A 19,131-nucleotide genomic window follows, 5' to 3' on the forward strand; every position below is an offset into this window, starting at 1 on the left:
CCTCGGAAATAATTGTTTACATTAATCGCGACCAAACCGTTTGAGACCCACTGAGATAACTTAGACTGAAGTTAACTATCTAAACACTGAGAGAGTCCTTTAGTTCACTGAGCCTCTGAGTCTGACAGGCGAGAGTTCTCCCTCCGCCTTGTTGTTGAAAAAGCTCCTTATATCCGTTAGCGTAGCTAGCTAGCACCAGATGCTAACAACAACAATCTCCCGTACCGGTGCGCTCTCTTTCTCGCTCTCTCGCGCACACATAATGGCTCGTTCCACACACACACAGAGCCGAGCTTGAATGAAACAGAGACCCAGACGTACTTGTACTGTACTGTAGCATATTATTTTCGAATCAATCATTTTTCCAATTATCAATTTCACACACATAAAAAAAAAAAGACATACATTTCTTGGGGGTGCTTAGGGAGTGCTATGGCTATCCTAGGGGAGCTGCAGCGCCCCCTGACGCTGCCTATTGACTTTCCATCCTCAACATGTACATTACACACCTGTGTCCTACAGCACCCTCATAGGTTTATAAGATTTCTAAGTGTAACTTCCGCCAGTCATTAAAGCCATAAAATTAAGGCACTTTGTAGAGAAGGGGGAGGCTGCCCTGCTCGAATGATTCCATGCATACATGTTTAAGAATGGGGCTATCAATTTTGCATTGAAACATGTATACATGTAAATTGGGATCCCGTCAGGTCCTGAGGCCTTACCACCTTTCATGTTAAGAATGGCATTGGAAATATCTTCTAAGTTCAGTTGCCTATTCATTGCGAGTTTTGTTTCTACAGAAATATTGGGAAAAGACAGCCCATCTAGGAAAGTGTTTTGACTTACCGAATTCAATGGATAATCAGATTGATAAAGCCTCTTATAGAACGAAACAAATATTAATTTCCAACGCATCTGTAGTTATTGCCCACTGTTCATTTCTAATTTCAACACAGATGAACGATCGAGTTTCGGGATAGAGTGCAGTTGAAGTCACCTGACATCATTACTTTGCCTGGGAGGGATGCAACCATTAAAAATTGATTCTCAAAAAAAGCGGGACTGTCGTCATTTGGGCCATAGACATTCACCAAGGTCATGATTTATTTTAACATAGTGCCTTGTATCACCAAATATCTTCCAACTGTATCAGATATAATATTGTTCACTCGGAACGGAACAGACTTGTGAAGCAACACCATAACCCCCCTAGAGTGAGAAGAAAAACATGATGCCAGTACCTGGCCTGGCCATCACCTTCGCGTCTTTAATAAGTCATCCCTAAGCAGATGGGTGTGTGGTTAAAATGTAGCAGCCTGCGGTCGCTCTTTAGCTGTTCTAATGAAGGTAAACACAGTGCAGTAAAAGGCACAGCTCTTTGCAGCTGGTGCTGCTCTTCTCAGATTCTGCTGAGTTACACGTTACTGCCTCCTGGTGCTGCAGAGATTTCATGAAGTGAAGGAGGTTTTCCTTCTATAAAACAGCTTCGGGCAGCAGATACTGTGAGAGTCACGGACATGAATTCATAGATCAAGGCAGACTGGTTCACAGACTCTCGTGTTTTGCCGATCCGGTGCTTAAACAAATATCTCTAAACCTCTGGTCGAAATGTCCCTAAAATGAAGTCCGAATTCGAAATATATCTCAAATAATGTATGCACTTTTTTTTCATTGCCCTTTAGGGGCTTCGTACAATACAAAAACATATTTTATTTAAAAAAGTAAAGTCCTTTCGAGTCATCTGTCTCAAGCCTAAGTCAAGTCTCAAGTCATGAATACCAAGTCAAAGTCAATTTGAGTCTTTTATCAATGTTAGTCAAGCAAGTCTCGGGTCAAAAAATATGCGACTCGAGTCAAGTCATGTGACTCGAGTCCCCCACCTCTGGTATATACTGTGTAGAATGTTGCCGTATTACTGTATCAAATAGAATACAAATATAATAAACACAAACAGTTAGTACAAGTAGTATTTTGTTAACTGTATATGTATTAAGTGAGTTTTTATTGTGGCAACTCTATATGTATTTATGCTTTTTAGATTTACTTTCTCTCTTCCTCTGCCCATCTGTTTTAGAAACCGAAAAGAAGAGAGAAACGTCACAGCTGTCAGCAATGTGATGAATCCTTTACAACACCTGGAACTTTAAAGAGCCACCTGCGTATTCATACAGGAGAAAAAACGTACAGCTGTGAAGAGTGTGGGAAAACTTTCACTAGATCAGCTGGTCTCAAAATACATCAACTTATTCACACAGGAGAGAAACCGTACAGCTGTGAAGAGTGTGGGAAAACTTTCACTAGATCAGGTGGTCTCAAAATACATCAACGTATTCACACAGGAGAGAAACCGTACAGCTGTGAAGAATGTGGGAAAACGTTCACTCAATTAGGTCCTCTTAAAACACATCAACGTATTCACACTGGAGAGAAACCGTACAGCTGTGAAGAGTGTGGGCTAACGTTCACTACATCAGGTGCTCTCAAAACACATCAACGTGTTCACACAGGAGAGAAACCGTACAGCTGTGAAGAATGTGGGAAAACGTTCACTGCATCAGGTGATCTCAAAAGACATTGCCGTATTCACACAGGAGAAAAACCATACAGCTGTGAAGAGTGTGGGAAAACGTTCACTCAATCAGGTCCTCTTAAAACACATCAACGTATTCACACTGGAGAGAAACCGTACAGCTGTGAAGAGTGTGGGCAAACATTCACTCACACATGTGCTCTCAAAACACATCAACTTGTTCACACTGGAGAAAAATCATACAGCTGTGAAGATTCTAGGCAAACGTTCAAGACATCAGGTGCTCTCAAAAGACATTGCCGTATTCACACAGGAGAAAAACCATACAGCTGTGAAGAGTGTGGGCAAACGTTCACGACATCAGGTGCTCTCAAAAGACATTGCCGTATTCACACAGGAGAAAAACCATACAGCTGTGAAGAGTGTGGGCAAACGTTCACGAGATCAGGTGCTCTCAAAACACATCAACGTGTTCACACTGGAGAGACACCGTACTGGTGTGAAGAGATGCTGTTTTCTCCCTAACCCATCATGTATTTTCCTAAATCTGACTAACAGTTATGTTCTAACCAGCGTTCACACTATGCCAAAACAAGGCCACAGAGATGCTGTTTCTCCCGATGTAATTCAAATCATTGTTCTACTATGCTATGTTTCAACCATGGTTTTCTAATAGTCTTGTTATCCCTTTTATAAAATATTATATGTCCAGGGTTTAATTGCTAGCCTCGTTAAGCTGCATTAAAGGAATTTATTTTCAATGTTCATTAATATGCAGAGTAGTTTCTCGAATAATCTGTTTGGTTTATAAAATGTTGTGACTTTAAACTTTGATTGGGATGTTTTTGATAGTTCCTGTTGAGTTGGCAGTCTATTCTGGTCTAAAAGAAGAACCAATGATGAATGTATCTAGAAAATATTCATGATGATTTCAGTTTGATTCTGTTCTCTTTTGTTTAAATTATCGGAATGTACCAACATAAAAAAGGCCTTAGAAACAGACGCACATCCCTGCATATTTGTACATCATAAACATATCATTCCCTTGTTTTAGGGCCGCTGACTGCTGGATGAAATGTGTCACTCAAACTTTATACTTTTTAACCTGTTACGCACGACCCCCCGGTACCGGGCGGATAAACGCGTCATTTACAGGAAACAACGTCTAAGGAATCTTAATATTTAATAAAACTATGAATGTTTTATATCCATTAGCCACGAGCGAATTTTTTTTAACCTAAAACGGCACTTAAACTCACTCATAACTCCCTTATTACTTATCCTAGATGCACAGCTAACCACTCGTTTTTGGTGTCCTGGAGACACTGAATCTAGTGGTGCCCACCTCAACACTCAGTGATAAACATTTGCGACGCTATAAACGAAAGCGTACATCATAACATGTGGAGCTAAGTAGCTAGAAACGCTAACATGGCTTACCCTGGTCAAAACTGGTCTTCAATGGCATTAAAACGATAGAAAAACGATGCTGCAGTTAATCCATAGGTTCATCCTATGTATCTGTGCCCTCTTTGAAATGATTTCTGATAATCCATAAGCAATAAAACTGCTTTTCCGTTTCCAGATGTCAGAGCTAGAGTACAGGCTCGCTCTGATGCAAAACTGCATGCGCGAAGCCCCCACCTTTTTTTTTTACCATGTGTGTGTGAGAGGGAGCCTCCCCCTTCGATTCTATTGGCTCTAACGGTCAGAAAGAGGTGTCAACCATAAAAATCGAGCAAGGGGGGCCAGAGATATAGAAAAAAACCCATTTTCACCCAAATCACCTCAGAGGTGGGGTGGTTTTGGCTAAACCTCTCTAAAAAGGTCAAATGTCACTTGTTTTGCATCAATCTTGATACAGGGTACTTATTATATGTTGTACTTTGGATTCCTAAAGCTTTTAGTCTACTAACCCATCATCCAAGGGTAGTTTTCACTATCTGTAAAAAATAATTTTTGGACGGACACAATAATTTACAGTTTTTTACTATGTAAAATCTGAATTTTCTTTAAAATAAAAAACATTTATATTGATTCTGACACTTCTACATCCAACTCACAGGTTTATCATTACTTTGAGAAAAGAAATTATTCATATAACCCTTTTAGAAGTTAAGTTGTAGTCATTTGTTTTGGGCATGTCATTTTCGAGCCTGAAACATGAAAAACAGGCTAGGTGCTTAACAGGTTAACTCAGTGTGTTTGTCCTTGTTTGTTCCAGTGAAGGACTCCAGCACATAATGAGGTATTACACAACAAAAAGTGTGTTTCTCCAACAGTTTAAGTCTCTGAACACCTATAAAAGAAGTTCAATCAGAATCATAAAATCATTCTTTCAATTGTTTGTGGTGGAATAACTGTATGGAAACTATTTTTATCAACAATGTATAATTTAATTAATCTTTTAAGCAAAAATGGTAAATATTTAGCATTAGCAACACAATTTTTCACGCTAATTAACATTTATATCTGGCTGTTGAGGGCTCTGAAGTGAAGTGTATTTATTACGCCAAATCCATCAATCCAAGTGAATCAAAGTTTATTCAGCCCAATATCACAAATTATACTTTACAATTTATACAGAGCATGAATACGCCAGAAATTCCCGGTGCTCGTTACAAAATATTCCTTAAAGGCAAGAGTTGTTAGCCCTTTCTCAATTGTCAAATTTCCGCTTGAAATCGATTTTCCCAGAAATCGATTTCAGCACGCCATGTTGAAGGAAAACTCATTTTGGCCGGACTTATCTTATCCAATGACAGCTCTGCAAACTGTCTCTCCCCTGGATATTAGGCTACTTTTTTTATTTTATTAACTGCTATAATCATGACGCAATGTTTCCAGTGAGAACAGCTGCTGAGGTCCGTGCAGAAAGCAGAACAGTTTTCTAATATATATCACTCAATAATATATATAACAGGTCTAAATAACACTTTATTTGAAGGCTTTAATAGATATCTACAAAGTCAATATTTTTCTAAAACCAAAATTAGGTGTGTGAGTCTGTGATATCAGTAGTGTAGATGTGTGGGCATGTAATTGCTTTAAAGTAATTATTAATGAAAACCTGGCAGAAAGTGCTGTTTTAGGCTCTTAAATGTAAAGATTTCCTGCTATCCAATGCTTCCATCATATTATACTGAATATTTTTGGGGTTGGACTCGAGAAACTGAGATGAACCCTTTCAAAAAATATTTTCCACCAATTATCCATTAATCAATTTACCCAGAAAATAAGATGCAGATGAATCATTAATGAAAATAATTGTGAGTTGAAGTCCTATTTGTGAGGAGACTCAAACTGGTTAAGGATCATCTCACACAGTAAAACATGTATTACAAATTGATTTTCTGGCAATAAAGGAGTTGTGTGGAAGCTTAGAGGCAACATAATCAAGCTGAAAGCCAATACTGACATATCAGCAGCAGTAATTTAGCAAAAATAGCTTTTTTTAACATCCTACATCCTCTTGTGTGTTGTGTGATCATGTAGAGCCACAGGTGATCATGTAGAGCCACAGGTGATCATGTAGAGCTGCAGGTGATCATGTAGAGCTGCATCATGTAGAGCTGCAGGTGATCATGTAGAGCTGCATCATGTAGAGCTGCAGGTGATCATGTAGAGCTGCATCATGTAGAGCTGCAGGTGATCATGAAGAGCTGCAGATGATCATGAAGAGCTGCGTGTCACCGTCAGCAGCAGCTGATCCTGATCTCTGATATTGCGCCAAGGGGAAATGATTTTTACCGGACATTTTGACCGGAGGGATATAGATTTGCCGGTCTTAGTCCGTCAATTACCGGAAACTCTGCCCTATGTTACAAACCAAATGTCCCATTGAGAGATAATAAGATAAAGATGACCTGCAAATATTGTAACTATACTCACACCATACAGGAGGATAATGGTTGGACATGTAAACTGCCATCAGGTCTGTAGGCCTCTGTCCTTATTTTCCTGTTTTGTCTCGGCCACAGTCAGACAGACTGGATCTTTCTTTGGCTTGTTTTATAATCACATTAGCCAGTTGTCATTTCTGCAACTATTGTTGACAGTTTTCTGCTCCTCTGCTGCTTAGCAACACACATAAATCACTTCCCGTGATGTCATCACTAAAACAACGGTATTAACAACACATTTTACTTTGAATGTTGTTTAAGAACAACAATGTATTAAAAAGGAAGAAGAGGGCCCACCACAAAACTGTTTTAATATGTATATATATGTTTTGTATTTAATTGTATTCTATTTATTTATTAATTTGTTCACTTCCGGTGACGTCACCACTTCATATATTTTCATAATATATACAGTACCAGTCAAAAGTTTGGATACTCCTTCTCATTCAATGGTTTTTGTTAATTGTAATAGTTTTCTACTTTGTAGAATAATACTGAATACATCAAAACTATGAAAGAACACATATGGAATTATCTAGTTAACAAAAAAGTGTTAAAAAATCCAGAATATGATTTTTATTTTAGAGTCTTCAAAGTAGCCCCCTTTTGCCTCGATGACAGCTTTGCACACTCTTGGCTTCTCTCAGTCAGCTTCATGAGGTCGTCGATCCGGAAAATGTCAAGAACTTTGGATGTATCCTAAAGTGCAGTTGCTGGTGTCACTGTTGGTGATGTATTCAGAATTTGAGGCTCACTTAACCAGCATGGCTACCAAAGCATTCTGCAGTAGCCAGCAAAATATAAATCAAATTCTGGATTTAAAAAATAAATATTGTTTACTAGAACATTACATACGTGTTCTTTTATAGTTTTGATGTCTTCAGTATAAATGTAGAAACAATTAAAATAAATAACAAACTTCTAATGAGAAGGTTTGTCTAAACTTTTGACTGGTAGTGTAAATAGAATGTATCTTACTGTGTTCATGTTTGCACCACTTGAGCCAATTAAACCTTCTTCATCCAATCACTGGATTCTGATTTTAAAACTATCTCAGACATTTGAGTGTGTCAATACCTGAAGAGAAACCAGCAGAGGGAGATAAACCTCTCTTTTTCCAGCAACATCAACCAGCTCTGACTGAGAGATTCAAGGCAATCCTTACTGCCTTACTAATTGTAGGCCTACTTGAGTAAAAGTAGAATTACTCAGATCTTGTACTTGAGTAAAAGTAGAAAACAATCTAGTCTTTGTTTATAGATCGACTAAAGCCAGCAAATAAAGAGTGTAATTCAGGTCTGTTATATATATATAATTGATTGATATATATATTATATACTTTCTGCACGGACCTCAGCAGCTGTTCTCACTGTAAACATTGCGCCACGATTAAAGCAGTTAATAAAATTAAAAAAGCAGCCTAATATCCAGGGGAGAGACAGTTTGCAGAGCTGTCATTGGTTGAGATCAGTCCAGCCGTGCGTCACGACTCTTTTAAACATCACTGTTGCCGGAAATACATCCGCGGAGGATACATCAGTTTCTCTCTCTCTCTCTCTCTCTCTCTCTCTCTCTCTCTCTCTCTCTCTCTCTCTCTCTCTCTCTCTCTCTCTCTCTCTCTCTCTCTCTCTCTCTCTCTCTCTCTCTGAGTAAGTGTGTGAGGAACGTTTTTTTTTTTCCACACGGTTTCCTACTAATATATTTAGTGTTATTTGTTGAATGTTGTAAGTTGTGTGTAGTGTGTACATGTGTTAAGCGTTTGATTGTTGGTGTTTTCTCGTGGTTTGGTCGTGACACAAACACACACACACACAATAATATGTTCAAATTAATGTACAATACAATGTAATATTTGAAAGGCATTAATTATTACCTTTTCATTGCACTAGATCATAATGTATAACTCCACTTACATAAACCAAAAGGAAAAGAGCCTCTTCTTTTTCCTTGAAATGTGCCATCATGACCAGAATTGCAGAGAGATCTTGGTTGGAGGATTCCTTCATTTCATTTCATTTCAAACCTTTATTTAACCAGATTGGTCCCATTGAGATCATAGATCTCTTTTTCAAGGGACACCTTGATTTGAGTGAGGACATTCTGAATCTCTCTCCTCCATTTGGTCCGCTGACTGTTGAAGCTGTTTAGCCATATAATACTGCAACTCAATCGCGAAATAAAATACGAACGTTTAGGGGGGAACAAAAGGCAATAATAACGTTTATAAATCTAAATAATCCGTTAAAGGTCACAGCGGTTCTCTGCAATACTGTAATTGTATTGTCCAGTTTAATATCATATGCTTCACAGTGTGTGTGTGTGTGTGTGTGTGTGTGTGTGTGTGTGTGTGTGTGTGTGTGTGTGTGTGTGTGTGTGTGTGTGTGTGTGTGTGTGTGTGTGTGTGTGTGTGTGCATTTGTGCAACTGTTTCCTATCAAACAGAGCTAAATCAGATCTGATCAGAGCAGGGCTGCAGCTCATGATTTCAGAATCAGTATTCATTATACACCTAAACATTAGCAGGAGAGTACTCTTTAAAGTAGAGACACTACATACTGATATACACCTGAACATCAGCAGGAGAGGACTCTTTAAAGTAGAGACACTACATACTGATATACACCTAAACATTAGCAGGAGAGTACTCTTTAAAGTAGAGACACTACATACTGATATACACCTGAACATCAGCAGGAGAGGACTCTTTAAAGTAGAGACACTACATACTGATATACACCTGTACATCAGCAGGAGAGGACGCTTTAAAGTAGAGACACTACATACTGATATACACCTGAACATCATCAGGAGAGGACTCTTTAAAGTAGAGACACTACATACTGATATACACCTAAACATCAGCAGGATAGGACTCTTTAAAGTAGAGACACTACATACTGATATACACCTGAACATCATCAGGAGAGGACTCTTTAAAGTAGAGACACTACATACTGATATACACCTGAACATCAGCAGGAGAGGACTCTTTAAAGTAGAGACACTACATACTGATATACACCTGAACATCAGCAGGAGAGGACTCTTTAAAGTAGAGACACTACATACTGATATACACCTGAACATCAGCAGGAGAGGACTCTTTAAAGTAGAAACACTACATAACATAAACACATATTTCTCGATGATGATACCTCACACAGTAAATTGATATCATTGTGATTCCTATATGTTATGTATGTGTCTGTGTAGGTGTTGAGGTGGGGTTCCCTGCAGGATTCAAGCTTACGAGCATTTAGCTGCTGCTTCTCCTGCAGTCATGTCAGTAATATCAATAATTATAAAACACATCTTAGATATTATTCTGAAATGGACCAATCTGCACAATGACTACTTTTGGGACGTTAACTATATTTTGATGATAATACTTTTCTACTTTTACTTGAGTAACATTTTGAATGCAGGACTTTTACTGTAACAGAGTATTCCTACACTCTGGTACTTCTACTTTTACTCAAGTACAATATCTGAGTACTTCTACTTTTACTCAAGTACAAGATCTGAGTACTTCTACTTTTACTGAAGTAAAATATCTGAGAAATTCTACTTGAGTACTTCTACTTTTATAAATATAATCTACACGTAAATCAGACTTTAGTTCCACCTGGAGTAAATTCACAAGCTACCCTGCAGAATACAAAGTCATTCAAACTAGCTGCACCTTTACCAGCTTTGATAACACTTTCATGATCAATCATTATATCAAAACCTGTATAATGGAAAACAAATGTATGATCACAAACAAAAACATTTTTCCCAACGTTTAAAATCCGCCATACCAGTCCCATATTTATATATTATTATTATTATTATTATTATTATTATTATTGTTGTAATTCACATTTATTTTAATACCGTTTTTCACCACAGGGAGGCAGTGAATTTATGTTTAAAAGATAAATTAATGTCCCATGATGCATTGCGGCGGTCCGTTTCTAGCTTCCGGTCCTCAGAAGCTAGACGTTGCTAACAGACGTTGACGCAGATTAAATGAATAATAATAAAATAAAACACATACAAAGAGTTAGTTTATCCTTGGAGGGTGATCTATGCGTGCTTTTATCCGTTAAACCGTGTTTTTGTTGCCTCCCGTTCTTTGTTCGTAGCTTTTTATACCACGTTGCTGATCGGTAAACATAAGTAAAGGCATTAAAGGGAGATTAGTGTGTTTAACGGGCAGTGTTTTATCAAGGAGAAGAGAGACTGAAGAACCAGGACGAAGAGGAGAGAGAGAGGTAGTTGTGTGTGTGTGTGTGTGTGTGTGTGTGTGTGTGTGTGTGTGTGTGTGTGTGTGTGTGTGTGTGTGTGTGTGTGTGTGTGTGTGTGTGTGTGTGTGTGTGTGTGTGTGTGTGTGTGTGTGTGTGTGTGTGTGTGTGTGTGTGTGTGTGTGTGTGTGTGTGTGTGTGTGTGTGTGTGTGTGTGTGTGTGTGTGTGTGTGTGTGTGTGTGTGTGTGTGTGTGTGTGCTTAATTTTTGGTCTTGGGCTCTTCATGGCTCGAGGGCAGTGGTCACCAACCATTTTAAGCCCAGGTTTCCCCGACCTCAGCCTTGATGAAAGGCGAGATCTACCTAATGCCGAATTGAGTGAAAAAGACGGCCCAGACAGTGCTTCCAATTTGAGGCCTTTTATGTCGGTTAATTGCATCTGAATTACATCAAATCATTTGGTGCAACTTCCAATTGGATTAAACCAAGAACACAACATAACTAACATGTCAAAAAGGATAAATATATATATTTACATCTATCATTTTAAGTTTCATTCATTCCTTCCTTACAATCCTAAATATAAATGTATGTAGCTTATTTTCCATTTGTTTGAGTGAATGAGTACATTATTTTGTTGACGGCTACAACAACAAAGAAAAAAATAACATCTTGCTGTGAGCAGATAACAAAACGTGCCATTTTAACTGTGAGGCTTATCCACTGAAGCTTCATGCAAGTGCAACATTTAAGATTAACATTACAACTGTAGCCTTTATTTAACCTGGTGAAAGCCTGGAGAAGAGGACTAGTTACAACTAGGGTTGCAAAATTCTGGGAATTTTCAAAGATGGAAACTTTCCATGGGAATTTATGGGAATAAACTGGGAATTTTCAAAATTGAAGGTTGGCTCTTCATAGGGAACTCAAATATAGTTGGGGAAAGTATATTTTAGCATAATCTTGACTAAAACAAACAGATGCCATTCAAGTACACTTGAATATCCATGCCATAGCACACTGGGGGATGAGTAATATTTAACTCAAAATTCCTGTTTTCATTCTTCAATGAAACAAATAATTGTTGAATAAAATAATTAAAACTTGTTCTGTTCTACTTAAAAAAAAGATCTGTTGAAATGTCATGTTTTTTTGTTTAATTTTGCATCGAATATTTCAAAAATTCCCCAGCTTAACTTCCCATGGAAATTTACCGGAAATGTTCCACCCCTTTGCAACCCTAGTTACAACTAGTTATTTTAACACAATTCTTACAAATTCTAAATTCTAACAACATTCTTTATCCGTGCATAGACCATTGGTGCGTTCACACCGGACGCGATGCGAATGATGCGTTCGCGCGGTGGCCAATCAGCGGTGAGGATCTCAGCCTGGCGTCACTGACATTGAATCAGAAAACTACTACATCAGCCGTTAGCTGGTTAGCACAGAGCTCACAGCTCCTCATATCTGTTCAGAAACTGGACAAAAGTTAAACAAGTACAAACCACAGACTGTCTGTGTCATGGCGAATACAGTCGCTGTTGTATCTGTGTTTGTATCATGTTGTTATGAGTGTGGACGGAGCAGATACAACGTTAGTTTAGCGGCCTGATCGATCCGATCTCCATTCAGAAAACACGCATTTAAAAGGTTTTCCGCCTGCCGTCTGCCTGCAGGCTTGTCAAAGCATTAATTCATGGTTTTTACTAACCGGAATCAGTATGTAATTATTCCGGCATAATTTTGAAACGTGTATTACAATTAAATCACGGTAAAATATGTTCATTTTGTTAAAAAATATGCAGAATCACTTGAAGTCAGTCTATTATTTTCGGGAGCGACAGGGAATGTCTCAAAGATAAGTCAATCAAGTGGCACCTGCCAACGGGGTGGTAGATGATAGGCTTACATCTAAAAAAAATGTTTTTTTGACTTGTCTTTCTTTTGTTACTTTTTTTTTTAATGGTGCGCAATCTACTCGCACCACACTAGTGATCGACCGGTCGATCGTGATCGACTGGTTCGTGACCACTGCTCTAGGGGGTTCACTTGGGAACCTGTTGCTTTTGTACTTTGACCTTGTAAAACTTTTGTATCTTTCTTTTGTTGTTTTTAGGATCTCTATATTTGTTAAAAACCTAATAAAACCGGTTTGTACTTTGTACATTTCGACCCAATTCCTGGTCTCTGGTGGTCTCTGAAGGTATCTCCTTGGTCATAGAGTAAGGTAAGAACAACCTTCCTTGGAAAAGGCTGACAGTAGTTGATCATTTGGACTTGAAATTGTTTAAGGGAAATAGAAACCCTTCTAAGGTTAAGCTGTAGTTTCATATTGGTTACTGTGGTTGATGTGGTTTTGATTGGTGCTGAAATATGACATGTGCTCTGCTGATGTGGTAATATCACTGCTGTGATATCAGTGTTTGACTCTGGTTATGTTTGATATTACATTTGCATTGTTTTAATTGGCATAACTGGTTAAAAGAGGGGGTTAGGGAGTGTGGGTCCTGAAGCTGCCCTAATTACCAGGGAGTCTCCAAACGACACAGGGTTTCTCCTCCAGGGGCAGTTTAGATACTGCTCTGGGGTTCTACCAGCCCACCAACACCTACTGCACTACACACTCCGTTCTGCTATCCTGGCGGTCAGACATCCAACGCTTTAGTGCCTGAAATAATTGATACGACGGGCAGCTGGTGTTGGAGGCCACGCTGTCAGTGCCCCCCTAAGAAGATTACGGTGATCTTGCGTTTAGCTTCTGGGGGGTTAGTCCTAAAGGTAGGATGGTCGTTTTCCAGAGCCTCATCAACATCTGAGCTCGGTATCGACCTAGATATTAACGTTGGTTGTATTGAAGTTAGATTTCTTTTTAATAGTAAAGTACAAGTACCTCTAAATAGTACTTAAGTACAGTACTTGAGTAAATGTACTTAGTTACTTCTCGCCTCTGCTATTAACCTAAGACGTATAGCTGTAGATTTGTTTTGTTGTGTCTGTCGGTTGTATTGAGTTATCTTGTTTTGTGTCAGCTGTAGTTGTGTTGATTATTTCAGAGACACAGCCGGAGAAGGAGCACTGAGAGCAGCATGGAGAACAAAAAGACCCCTGGAGCTCAGGTCAGTGTGCACTTCATCACAATATATTCCTAACACTGTTATCCCCAAATGAAAGATCACAACCTGTTTAGAAAGTACAATATGAATGCACAATATGGGTTGATATAGGTTAGAACAGTGGTTCTCAACTGGTGGGTCGCGACCCAAAAGTGGGTCCCGTTTCGTATGTGTGAGTGAAAAAAAAAACTTTTATTTTGAAGGCCCGATTTTCTAACGCTGTAGCCATTGAATTGGAAGTACCGGAGACCATAAACGGTTTTGAAAACTTCTGTCACGTAGTGATCATCCTCTCGATAAAACATCTTTGCTGATGTTTTTTCGAGTCTTCTGGCCAATCAGAATCAAGATTGTTGCCGGAAGGAAAAAAAAGTTGGTCCCGAGGCCTGACCAGTTGAGAACCAAGGGGTTAGATTACTACTTACTGTGATTAGAACGTTGCTGTATTTAAAAAAAATGTTAAACATTTATTTATAGATTTTTTACATTCATCACATTACACAAACACAACTGAACATTCCCCAACATTAGACTTATGGCAGATAAAAAGATAATGCAAAAAAAGTGTGCAGATACTAGAATCATCAATCAGTATAAAGTACGGACCAAGAATATCATTACATTAGCAAATTCAGCAAAAATACAATAAAAGCACATCCACAAACAGAGCAGAGTACAGCTTACAATTCTCCAAATAGATTAACCAAATTCAAAATGTCCTCAGTAGTAGTTGTAGTTTTGCCTTTTCACTTTAACCTTCTATCGCTTCTGCAATGTCCCCACTTTTTATAAATTCCAAAAACAATTCCCAAATGGTGTAAATTTCAGAAGCTTTCTTCCTTAGTATATATGTGAGTTTGTCAAGAGCCAGACTCAAAGTTAAATTGTTTCAGTGTTTCCCACAGATCTGAAATATACTTGGGGTGGGTAGGGTGAGGTGACATGCCTTTGTGACATGCAACAACATTAACATTAACCTTTCTGTTGGTCGCTTGTTAGCAGACCCTTCACGCGAAGCGAACAGGTACAGCCAGGGCCGGACCCAGACATTAAGTCAGGCCAGAAATTATACACCCATCCAGGCCACTACCAGTATTGTTTGTGCCATTTTGCTGGATTTATTTATCAATATTTACAGCGTTGCTGCCCATAGTGATAGCCCTATAGTTTAAATCTACTACCCACAAATAAACATATGGACATGGGTTGCTATTTAAAAAATATTTGTAAATGTATTTAGGAACCTTTCCATGTGATTTTAAGTGGGGGTGGACCTCAAATCCTCTAAGGGTGTCCGGGGGCATGCTCCCCCGGTAAGATTTATTTTTTAAATGTTGGAGTTAAATCCATCAATCTGGTGCACTTTGAGGGGAAAATAAAGACACTAGATCTATGGGAACACCTATATGAAACAGAACTGTATACATTTCGATAATAATAAAATCATGGCCATAACCAATAACATACCATATCCAATATGAAAAAACACTGAAACTTGTTTATTTATTTCTTTTTGGTTCATTTATAGTTGTGAGTGTGTCTGGGCTCCTGAATCAGCCTCTCCTGTCTCCCTCCTCTCCCTCCTGCTCCTCTTTGAGGCAGCAGCAAAGACTAGTTTTAAAAGTGTATCTTACCTTTTTTCACCTAGTTAACATTTTTTTTCTTCTATTCATGCATATTTTACTAATCACTACCCCCTCAAATGGAAATATTTGTTTACATAAATGATGACCAAACCGTTTGAGACCCACTGAGAACTTAGACTAAGACTCCGTTTACACGAGGACGAAACGGGTTGTATCTGCATAGTTTCTCTTGCGTATAGCCCTTTCGTATACACGAGGCCGTAACAAAACGATAGAAACGGACCCCGCAAACGATAACAGGTCCCAAGGGGGATAGATTTGCAAACTAAACGCTCTGGGGGGTCAAACGGATCCGTCTGTACGCCTCTATACGATCATTTTCTGATAACGATGAAATGGAGGCGTGTGGCGCAGTGATTAGAACCTTGGTCTGGGGATCAGATGGTCACAGGTTCAAACCCCACTGCAGTCAGCATGTCATTGTGTCCCTGAGCAAGACACTTCACCCCAAATTCCTCCTGTGGGGATTGCCCGCAGTATTGAGTATGTAAGTCGCTTTGGATAAAAGCGTCTAACAAGAAACATGTAATGTAATGAAATAGCCCCGCCTCTCCCCACGTCTCCTGCTCAGACATCAGCTGCTGGGCTGTCAGAAGAGGGGGAGGAAAAGAGAAGCTCCGTTTATTATTCTTATATTATTATATAGAGTCGTTATCAATTTGTTTTAAAGCTCAATAAATAACAAAGAAGACCTCTGACTGTCCACCGCGGAGAATAAACAGAAGGGGAACCATGCCCCGGGGTCTTCTTCGCTGCTTTGGTGTATTTTGTGGCAGCAGCAGCGCCACTTACAGTCCCGGCATATGTACTACAGCGTTTCCAGCGGTCTCGTGTGAACGGACACGTTAAATGAATCGAATTCGTGTGAACGGAAGACTTTTTTGAAAACGCATACGGTGCGTAAACGCAAACATTCCCGTGTAAATGGGGTCTAAGTTAACTATCTAAACACTCAGAGAGTCCTTAACCTCACCTGAGCTGTAGTTATCCCGAGCTTGAATGACACACAGAGACCAATCAAGGGCTTTGATTTATGATCTGTATGACAGTGGCCATGTCGGCAGGCCACATCATGTAGACAGCCAGTCACCCTGTGTGAGGCAGACCCACATTTGCGCAGCTTTGCTTTCACAATACATTAAAAAAAAATCCTCTACTTAACAGGCCAGGCCATCGGGAAACCCCCCGGTCCTCCCGATGGCCAGTCCGGGCCTGGGTACAGGAGGCGTAGAGCGAGGGATCATTGTCCACTAGTTAATCGATCGCAGATGGCGTCGTGTTCACGGATGGATACAAAAAACAAAAACGAAATGGGTCGCGAAATATACTTTGGCGGCCGTTAATATACCCGGGCGGCCCGCCCAAGTAAAGTCTATGTGTGGGAAACCCTGTGTTTAACCTGTGGCTCAGGGAGGGGCAACCAACATTTTTCCAACACAAAGCAATTGAGCGCCTGGCTTGTAGAAGGCATAGGTTAACCATTTTTCTTTCCCTAACCAATGACGAACAGTCTTCTGGATAAATGCTTATAATACAAAGTTTAGGGCTTAAAGGTCTTGGCGTCGAGGTTATTTGGGAAATATATCTTGTCACCGAAGTCCAAAATCTTTTAACCTCTACACAATCCCACAAGCAATGATACAGGGTACCTTGATGGATCTTGCATTTATAACGTAGATCAGGAATGTTAGGGTTAAACTTGTTAAACATCACAAGGGTGATGTACGTTCTCATTATCCAATTATATTGTATTAATCTAAGACGTGTATTAATAGTTTGTGTTTGTGCCTTTGAACACATTTTACCCCGATCATCCTCTGAAATATCCTCCAATTCTGTCTTTTACTTTCTGAGTTGTCTTTATGGTTTGTAACCATTATATTATAAAATTGAGTAACCAGCCCTTTGCTGATACAGTTTTTTATAGACAGTATCTCTAGTGTGGATATAGGAGGTTGTTGCAACAAGTTGTTTAACCTGTTAAACCCCATGCCCCCGCCCCCGGGTGCATGGGTGCAAAACACAACAATATTCACGAAACTGTGTCTCAGGGCTTCTTAACATTTAACAACCTATTAATGTGTCATACCCACTTAACGGGAAGAAACTCAGCTACCTGACGATATTACATTTTTTTATCGAAACAAAACACCACTCTAACGCCAAGCGTCTGAATTAGCACTAAGCGAAAGAGTGCTAACGATTTAGCACATAACTCACGGTAGCGATCTTTCATATGTCATCCGATCTGCGCAAACAAGATATATGAAATCTGAGATTCCACAGATTACAATGGTATAAGTATCATCACTGTGTGACCAAAACGGCAAATACTCTTTGCTGTTTTCTGATCAAAAGTTGTGTTCAATGGCATTAAAACGCATATAAACACTGCTGAAGGTTAATCCAATGTCTCTGTGTCACTTTGAAATGATTACTGATAATCCATCATAACATTTATGTTCAATAATAGTAGTTTTCATATAGAGTATATGAGAGCTGTAACCCATCTTCCGGTTTTGGGCATGCTGGCTGCGCATTACTCTCATTCACCAATGGTAATGTTTGGATGGATTTAGGAACTTCCCCTCGATTCTATTGGCTCTAACGGTTCAAAAGAGGTGTCAATCACCAAAATCGACCGATGGGTTCCAGAGATATGGCAAATACACCCAAATCACCCCAGAGGTGGGTTTTCTTTTCTAAACCTCTCTAAAAAGGTCAAATGTCACTTGTTTTGCATCAATCTCGATACAGGGTACTTATTATATGTTGTACTTTGGATTCCTAAAGCTTTTAGTCTACTATCCCATCATTCAAGGGTGGTTTTCACAATAAGTAATGTGGGTTTTTTTTGGACGGAAACTATAATTTAATTTGTTTTACTATAATCTGAATTTACTTTAAAATAAAAACATCTATATTGATTCTGACTTTTCTTCATCCAACTCACAAGAAAGAAAATTCAGATTGAACATAGTAAAAAACTGTAAATTATAGTGTCCGTCCAAAAATTATTTTTTACTTATAGTGAAAACCACCCTTGGATGATGGGTTAGTAGACTAAAAGCTTTAGGAATCCAAAGTACAACACATAATAAGTACCCTGTATCAAGATTGATGCAAAACAAGTGACATTTGACCTTTTTAGAGAGATTTAGCAAAAAGAAACCACTTCTGGGGTCATTTGGGTGGATTTTCCATATCTCTGGCCCCCCTTGCTCGATTTTGATGGTTGACACCTCTTTCTGACCGTTAGAGCCAATAGAATCGAAGGGGGAGTCCCCCACACACACTCATTGTGAAACGAAAAGGTGGGGGCTTTGCGCATGGAATTTTGCATCAGAGTGGACCTTTCTCTAGCTTTGACATCTGGAAACGGAAAAGCAGTTTTAATGCTTATGGATTATCATAAATCATTTCAAAGGGACACAGACACATTGGATTAACCTATGGATTCACTTCAGCAGCGTTTTTATCGTTTTAATGCCATTGAAGACCACTTTGGAGAGACTACAGAGCCAAGGTAAAAATGTTAGCATTTTTAGCTACCTAGCGTCACCTGTTTTGATGTTCGTTTTTGCTTATAACGTCGCAAATTCGTATAATTCAGTGATAATGTGGGTGTCCATCGATTCTGTGTCACCTCACGATGTGAAATGATGTGTTGGATGTAGAGAAGAGATAAATAATAAGGTTTTGTGAGTGATTT

General features: G+C 39.1%; 2 protein-coding genes across 6 annotated transcripts in view; one reads left to right on the top strand and one right to left on the bottom strand.

Annotated features, from left to right (window-relative positions):
• LOC117477332 (zinc finger protein 208-like) overlaps nucleotides 1-19,131 on the bottom strand; it is a 416,861-nt gene that overhangs the window by 161,525 nt on the left and 236,205 nt on the right.
• The window catches only part of LOC117477343 (zinc finger protein 239-like), a 124,361-nt gene that overhangs the window by 14,441 nt on the left and 90,789 nt on the right, over nucleotides 1-19,131 (top strand). For 2 of the 5 annotated variants that reach the window (XM_034124037.1, XM_034124033.1), the window contains exon 3: nucleotides 13,714-13,776. In XM_034124037.1, coding sequence (XP_033979928.1) covers nucleotides 13,714-13,776 — 63 coding nt within the window. Of the gene's footprint in view, nucleotides 1-2,074; nucleotides 3,525-10,664; nucleotides 10,688-12,801; nucleotides 12,888-13,713; nucleotides 13,777-19,131 lie in introns of those variants that run through there. The other 3 variants (XM_034124034.1, XM_034124035.1, XM_034124036.1) reach the window with 3 other exon arrangements.

The sequence above is a fragment of the Trematomus bernacchii genome, unplaced genomic scaffold, assembly GCF_902827165.1.
Source record: "Trematomus bernacchii unplaced genomic scaffold, fTreBer1.1, whole genome shotgun sequence".
NCBI lineage: Eukaryota > Metazoa > Chordata > Actinopteri > Perciformes > Nototheniidae > Trematomus > Trematomus bernacchii.